Here is an 8,228-nt window from a genome sequence, read left to right as displayed (position 1 = left end):
TATTTAGTTACTCTCAATTGTTTCTGATGGGACTGAAATCAACCATGTGATAGCCATTGTTGATATTGAACGCTGACATGGCGTAATTTGTCCCGCGTTATACTTGCTGTGGCAATGTTTGTTATTTGTTAGCCTACTTATGACAAAAACGCTTGTCTCTTCAGCTATTATGGCCCCAGCACCTCAACCCCCAGTAAGAGATACTGGAAGAAGCACCACCAGACTGCACCATCACTTTCCAGTATTGGATGTGCATCGTCTGAAACACTTTCAAATCGGTCAGTAGTCAGTACCACATTTGTTTTAATTGCCATTGCATATTTGGAAACATTTTTGGTCTAAAACAACTACAACATGTACAGAGAGGACCTGCCGCCTATTGAGGAAAGACTGGAAGATGATGAGCGCACCATGGATGCATCTGAGGTTCTGGAGGAAAGGTAGAAAAAGCCTCTCAAGCTTCCTAATATGCCTAATGATAAGAAATTATGTTGAACAAAGCAACATGGATTTTTTAAAAATCCATTATGACCGCTGAATTGTTTTCTTTTAGTCTACAGAACATGAGCATCCAGGATGCTGAAAACCAGCTCATGAATGAGCAGGAGATTAATGACCTAATGAACAGTGTGTAAGTTCCACTGGGTTTGACTGTATATTGTGTAACAAGATGATATGCTGTTGTGATGACTCACGGGCGAGTAGTACTTTATTTGTCCAGCAGGGGTCTCTGGGTAAATGTTGTGTGTGTGTTTCAGGTTGAGGGCTGTGATACAGGTGTGGAGAATTGACGGTGATTGACCATGCTGCTTATAAGAAGTTTGAGAGTTGACAAGAGGGCTCTCTGTGTTGGGACAAGAGGCTGGGAGCGTGATCTCTGCGGTCCTGGTAGCTTGGACATCCTGTTGGCTCTCTCCTCCTCTCCAGTCAAGGGCATGATGTGTTTTGTACTTGTGTTATCTTTAATCTTTATTTGTAGTTATGTTTGTCTTTTTGATTAAATATTCAATATTTTGTAAATTGGATTCTGTGTATGGCCTCTCCATTCATGTTGCTTCTCCTCGAGTCAAGGAGTTGTAACAGCTGTGTATTAACCAATATCATTTTCTATCAAATTTGCCAGAATTGATTGGGGTGACAGTGAAGGTGTTAGTAATGATGAGGAGATTGAAGCAGATGATAGTGAAGATGAGGACTATGTCTCTCGTATTTGTATTCGGTATGTTACCATTGGATCCTCACAAATTATTCACAATACATCCTCGGATATTCATTCAATGAAATACGTAAACACATAAAGATAAAAGATGTGGGTGCTTTAAAGAATTCCTGGGGCCCGTTCTTCGTACCTCGCTAACTCAGTTAGCTGGATTTGATTGTTGACGATTTGGCATGATCTTGGATTGTTTGGTTCTTCGAAGCTCATCCTGGACTTACTGTCATAGTAACAGGTCCGTAAGCTTAAACCTACTCGGGAGCAGGCTTATTTCATGTAAACAGGATTAGATTGCATCTTGAGGTGATACTTAAAATCTGTCCCAGCCACTGCTACTTTATTACAAGAGTGCATTACTGAACCAGGGGCAATAATAATAATTTTAAATAATAATATAAAAATGTTATATTGTATATGTATATGAGAATGTATAATGTTGTGTATAATACTATAGACACAGCCACTTGATTGAGAGATTTATTTGTGATGGAATAATTACTTTATATAATTTTGTTTTTATTGGTTTACACACATGTTGTACAGTTAATCTGAGCCGTGCATTAAGTGATCACGGATATTATGGGAGTGGCTTGATGCAGCGCAAGAGAGGATAATTTGCTCTTGACCCATAAGAAATTTAAATACTGTCACGTTACAAATCTGCTTCAAATTAAATTAAAAATTAAATTACAACATTGAAATAAAAATGTAAAGGGTGTACAAATACTGTATAAAATCGTGAATATAAAAATTGGTAATCATGTTTAAAAAAAACAAAAAAAACATTTATCATTTATCTATTATAACTTTTATGTTGGTTTGGTCGTTTGGCTGTTTCCTTATAAAGGTTCAGAAATTCGTGGGGGTTTTGTGTGTAATTTGTCAAGTTTTTTGCCAGGTGGCTTTTTAATTATATGATGTCATTACGTTGCTGTCTTGACGCCAGCCAATCGCTGCAATGCTGATCGTGGTTTCGAGTATCGATGCATCTGCCCTCTTCAGGGAAAAAAAGAACGCTCAGTAATCTTAGATAATTTAATCCAGATATTTTAATCCAATCCGCAAATTCGTTTGAAGAACCAAATTAGCCAGAGATCAGTTATCACGATTAAAAGATCTGGGATCTGTCAAATCATCTTAGATGTATTAAGCGAGGTACGAAGAACGGGCCCCAGGTCCCTGTAGAACCTCAAATATAACCCCCTCTCAGTATTTACCATTTTAATTTTATTAATCAAATGGATTTCTATCTGTAATTGAGAAATATATATTTCATGTCTTTAGGTTGGGTGGAGCATTGCAGGCACCACCATGCCTTGACAATCTGCCTTTGATAGATGCCAGTGAGACAGTACATGACATCCTGGATGTAGACCCTCCATCAGTCACCGTACCTCCACTTCAACAACCTGACTTTCCTGATAGACTGGATGTCATGACTGAAGATGACCTAATCGGGAAACGGGCCTCCATCACTTATGAAGACTGTTTGAAGGAGCTTGCAACATTCCTTGTGCTTCCGGTCCAAAAGTGCCCTTACATTTGTGACGTCAGCCAAGTGGATTGTCAGTGTCACCCTCCATTCGAAATTTCCATTACACGCAGGGGTACTGCAAGCATCATGGAATGGGTAGGTGTTATAATCATAATACTTTTCAAATAAGTGTAGATTGATGTTGGAGACAATGGTAATACGTTGACAGTGGTTTTATGAAACCCAATTAAGCTTCCAGAGTTGTAGTTCCACTTAGTGGAAGCAATTCTATGTTTACATTTGATAACGCTTAATAGCCTAAGTTGTGTCCCATTTATTGTCAGACCTGCCCTGTTAGCCACACTGTGTGGAGATGGAGGTCACAGCCTACTGTGAGGTACGGTATGCTGGCAGGGGACTTCATGTTGGCAAGCAACATCCTACTCTCAGGAAGCAACTACGCCAAAGTCTCGCTTCTGTTTCAATTTATGAACATGGGAATGGTGGACCGTAGTTCATTTTTCACAATTCAGGACACCTACGGTGTAGACACTGTGAAGGAGTTTTGGGAGGAGAGGAGGGCTGAGGCAATACAACGGCTAAAAGACAGAGATGTGGTAATAGTAGGTAATGTACACATCTTATTAATTTAGGCTAGAGTAGTATGTTATGTCAATTTGATGTTCTGTGAAACTCATTGATTCTTGTTTACAAATTGAATAGCGGATGGAAGAATGGACAGCCCTGGACATTGCGCCCAGTACTGTACATACACTGCCATGGAGAACGAATCCAGGGAAACATCTCTGTCATCACTGTGGACAAAAGGGAGACAGGGCGAAATTCTGTGATCATGGAGAGAGAGGCATTTGTGCGGACAGTCGACACTCTTTTAAAAGAAGTGAAACTAGTGGAGGTCTGCACTGATGCCCATGTCCAGATCTCCGCACTAATGAGTAAGTTGGCACTGATTGTGCGTTACTTGAAATAGAACAACTTTTTTGGAGGGGTGGGGGGGGGGCATTACTGTACTAATTGTACATGTTATTTTTCCTAATTAGACAAAGGAAAATACAAAGACCTTGGGCTTCAGCACAGCTTGGATATGTGGCATGGGGCCAAGAATTTGGCAAAAAGGATCCATGCTGTAAGTTCAGCTGTCATTTCTATGGCTAGATTTTCTGCATATCAATCTACCCTAATTTTAGGTATGTTATAATGATTACTGTTATATCTATCCCAGGCTTCACAGGTCAAGAGTCAGTCCAGTTTGAGCAGTTGGCTGAAAGATGTTGTCAACCACTTTTGGTGGTGCTGCAAAACAGCAGATTCTTACCAAGAGTTCCTTGTAAGTTGTTATAGTTTGGAAAATAGTTGTCATCTAAAAAGAATATTGTTTGAAACTAACATGCAGTCTTACTAGATATACCTTGTTGGCAAAAATAATAATTTAGGATGGTTTCTTGATGTTGGATATTGGCTATTTCATTAGGTAGCTAACTAGAGTTGTCATTGTGGTCAGTTATGTGACCCACTTAGATTACAGTACTTACAAACAGCATCATCATTAGTAATGAATTATGTACAATATGCATGCTTGTTTTTGTCTGTACATTATATTTCTATATTATTTCTAGGAGCTGTGGCTTGGGCTCCTACATCATGTGACAAATGAACACAGGTGGGTGCTGGGAGGCTGCCAGCATGCAGACTTTGAATCAGGCGGAACTCAACAGTGGCTTGAGCGAGGCTCCATGGCACATGAGGCCTGAAGAGCATTGTTAGAAACAAGCGGTGGCTAAATGAGGTCCACAAATATCTAAACTTTAGGTAATTTAATGAGTATGTACACATACTATAGTTAGAAAGTGCTTCTCAAAATCCAACAAAATGTCTCTTCTCAACCTCCCCCCACAGGTCCACTGCTGATCTGGAGTCCTTCCAGAACCATATTTTAATGTACGCTAGCAAGCGCACAGCATTTAGCCCTCCTGTCTTTGAGGCCAGGATGCTCCTAGCAGCGATGGACTATAATTACCACAAGGACCGCCCAGAGTTGTGCAAATCTGATGGAAGCAAACAGTAAGTTACTTGCTTATTTATACATACTATTTGTTTTGAACAATTATGGCCCTTGGGCTGTAAATGTCTTCTTCCCTCCCCTTTCTGCTTCTATTTCAGGTACAGGAGGCTGTACAAAAAGAATGCTCGCAGGTATATGCTTTACACTCTGAAGGTGTCCAAGACGTATGGCTACATCCCAGAACTGCAAGCTATGATCCTTCAAAAGAGATTAGCTGGTAAGGGGTTGCCCAGACGGAGAACACTACGACCTGATGACCCCAGGAAGTACGGCCCACTTCCCCCTGTGCCGGCACCTACCATTGAGGAACTCCTGCACACCCAAGTCAGGAGAGGTCTTGGTAGGTTGAATGCCAATTTATTTATTTTGCACCTTGGGCTACATGCCACACACCAAGTCAGATGTCAGACATAACACATCCAAGTTTGAAATAAACTAACTTCAGTTTTTATTTTGCTCTCCTCAGTATCAACTTTCCAGACTGAAGACCCGTGAAGCCCAGTTTCCAGAGCCTCACAACCCTGACCTTTTGTGTCACAAACTGCTTATGAATAATTTCAGAATAAAAATTCTCAAAAGTACAGAGCAGCTGAGTCTAGTTATTTATCTATACTGTTTATCAGTATATCATTATACCATTTATGTTACTGTTTCTCTACATCGTAAAAAGCATAGCATTGTTATTCTGAATAAAAATGTTTTATTGAAAAAGGGAGGAAGGCTCTTTACAAACAAATAAATTAAAAAACAAAACAAATCAGAAAACAATATATAAAACCATATTTACAACAATAAATAACTAGAAGTAAACTGTTCACGGTAGAGTGGTTTCAAATGGTGGGTACAAAGCCAGTGTACTGGCCCTGGGGGTCGGGGTATTTGTCCCTTATTCTCCATATACAGCAGCTGGGAATAACACGCCGGTTCCCCTGACCCATTGACCCATGCTGCCAAAAGATGTATTGACGATAAGCAGCATACCTAAATTGTCTGCTATCATCTCCTGGCTCTCTAACTTCAGCTACCACCAACACATCATTTCTGTAATCTCTGTGTATACGTAAATAACCATCTTCCAGACAATACAGATCAAAATGTGCCAATTTGCTGATGCAGTAGTCAGGACACTGTCCACAGCATTTCCTTTCAGCATCTGTGGCCATTTCCCTGCAGTTCCCACAGGTGCACCATGGAAGAGCAGCGTTAGGTGGGGTTGTGCTATCCAATGGAGGAAGAGCATCAAAAACTAATCCAGGGTTCCGGGAGAAGACCTGGGTGGCTAGTGCTCGTAGCCTCAATTCACTCATGCCCTGAATGAGTGCCTAAGTAAACAAACCACAAAAGAAATTTTTGCATTTACATTTGATTAAAACTACAAAAGATGCTGACATTGATTTAAATGGTGACATCTTATTACAAGGCATAATGCTACAGTATATATATAGTACATTATACCGTATATAATGCTACTGCAGTATTTCAAATGTTTAGCATACTCTGGAAAACACAAACCTCTGTCCGTACCCTTCGGTCATTTTGGATCATCTGAACTCTGTTCTCTTCCTCTGCATCTCTGCCTCCTCTCCCTCTCCCTCTCCTTCCTCTGCTGCCAACTACAGCACTTGGACCTGAATTATCTCCTCCTCTTCCACCTCTCTGACCTCTTCCAGCTCTCTGGCCTCTGCCACCTGGTCCATCTCCTCCCTCTAGATTCTCTCCTTCTCTCTGCTCTGTGTCTCCTGGACCACTTCCACCTGTGTCTCTCCCTTTCGCTCTTCTTTTCCTTGGTCTGGGCCTCCTCTCACCTTGCCAGCTCTCATCAGCCTCACTTAGGACAGCGGGCACCTCATAACTGAGATCTGCATCAGGCTGAAACAAGTGAGCAGTACAAGTGCTACTTCAAAATAAACATTATCTACCTTTTGGACTATGCAGTAAGTTAGCGTTGGTTTGGAAGCATTAGGCGCAATTACACGGTAAAATAACTTTTTGTAACGTCCATTACACCAATGAAAAGCACATTGTAGCCTATTATGTGAATAATTTGGCCCATTTGTAACGTTTTGTATCTTACTTGTTTTTCAAGCTAAATAATAGAATGTCATGTAATCTTCCACATCACATATTTTAGCGTTATGGACGTGTACCGCAGGGTAAGTTAAAAAATACAGCTGGTCGCTTTCACTTATAGCTTCAGCTAAATGAATAGCTGCATCTTTGAAATCTGTTACACAGTGACTTAGGCTTGTGCTTCTACCGTTACAAGTTAGACTAACAGCTAACTTACTGTTCTAACAACCCACATGAAAAAAATACTATAGTATATTATAGTAAAATTACTCTAGTAAATACTATAGTGTTTTTGAACCGTCCTATAGTAAATATACTACAGTAAATTAACAAAGTGTAGTATATACTATAATATAACGTTACTACAATATACTGTAGCATCTTTACTACAGTATGGTTCAAAAACACTATAGTATTTACTAGATTAATTTTGCTGTAATTTTAATATAATATACTATAGTATTTTTCATGTGGGAATGTACTGTCACATACGAGCGTTCATATTTACGATTATATTTGGCTAATCGCCATTAGTAAATTTTTGCGATTCATAATTTCTTCACAAAACATCGCTCTTGAAGCATAAACATAATTAAAGGAAAGAAAAAAAAAACTTACTGTGTACGACTCGTCACTTGCCATTGAAAGCTCCGTGTAGCAGCCTACGTTCCCGCTGGATCCTGCAGCCTATCTGGCAACCTCGAGTCAGGGGGGAGGGGGAGAGGGATACACCGCACTACAGTAATTTGAAAGTGATTGCAGTACCAGTTTTGGCCACAGTCCTACATACAGCTCCTTTAACCCAGACCGGACTATCGGGCCATAAGGGGTTAATATGTATTATACGGCGAGAAGCCCAGCCTGTAAGGCAGGGACATCCAATTATAAAATCTGATAAAAGTGGACGGGGAGCCCCAGCCTGCCGCCGCACAGATATCATTCAGCGAAATGCCAGTAGACCAAGCCCACGACGAGACCTTGCCTCTAGTAGAATGGACTTTGATGCCTATAGGGCAGCTGAGATATTTGAACTCATTAGCCAGCGAGATAGCATCCACTATCCATCGTGACAAGGTCTGCTTTGTAACCGAGCACCCGCGGATGCGGCCGCCAAAGCACACAAAGAGCTGTTCAGTTTACCTGTAAGCAGCGGAACGCTCTATGTATATTCTCAGTGCTCTGACAGGACAGAGCAAATTAGCATCTTCCTCATCTAACGATGATGAGAGTGCTGAAAGTGAAAAAACCTGTGCTCTGACTTAAGAGACTTAAGAGTCGCTCACTGAGAGCGCGTTCAGATCACCCACTCGCTTAACTGATGCGATCGCTAGCAGAAAAGCGGTCTTAAGTGATAGGAGCTTTAAGCTCACCAACGCAGAGGCTCG

The 8,228-nt window shown here is 40.8% G+C and overlaps 1 protein-coding gene across 1 annotated transcript; it reads left to right on the top strand.

Moving 5' to 3' along the window:
- Positions 1 to 354: 354 nt before the first annotated feature.
- On the top strand, positions 355 to 5,360 carry LOC307141803 (uncharacterized protein; the record flags this gene model as incomplete). Its single annotated transcript, XM_079842257.1, has 13 exons — positions 355 to 440; positions 554 to 631; positions 821 to 940; positions 1,124 to 1,219; positions 2,501 to 2,846; positions 3,035 to 3,317; positions 3,414 to 3,646; positions 3,752 to 3,837; positions 3,934 to 4,038; positions 4,328 to 4,520; positions 4,608 to 4,772; positions 4,872 to 5,113; positions 5,240 to 5,360. The coding sequence occupies 7 exons, from the start codon at positions 355 to 357 to the stop codon at positions 3,539 to 3,541; spliced, it is 1,137 nt and encodes a 378-aa protein (XP_079698383.1). The 3' UTR covers positions 3,542 to 3,646; positions 3,752 to 3,837; positions 3,934 to 4,038; positions 4,328 to 4,520; positions 4,608 to 4,772; positions 4,872 to 5,113; positions 5,240 to 5,360.
- Positions 5,361 to 8,228: the final 2,868 nt, after the last annotated feature.

The sequence above is a fragment of the Gobio gobio genome, assembly GCF_949357685.1.
Source record: "Gobio gobio genome assembly, chromosome: 18".
NCBI classification, from domain to species: Eukaryota; Metazoa; Chordata; class Actinopteri; order Cypriniformes; family Gobionidae; genus Gobio; species Gobio gobio.
Note: the sequence above shows the minus strand (reverse complement) of the source record. Positions and strands in the feature narration are given on the sequence as shown.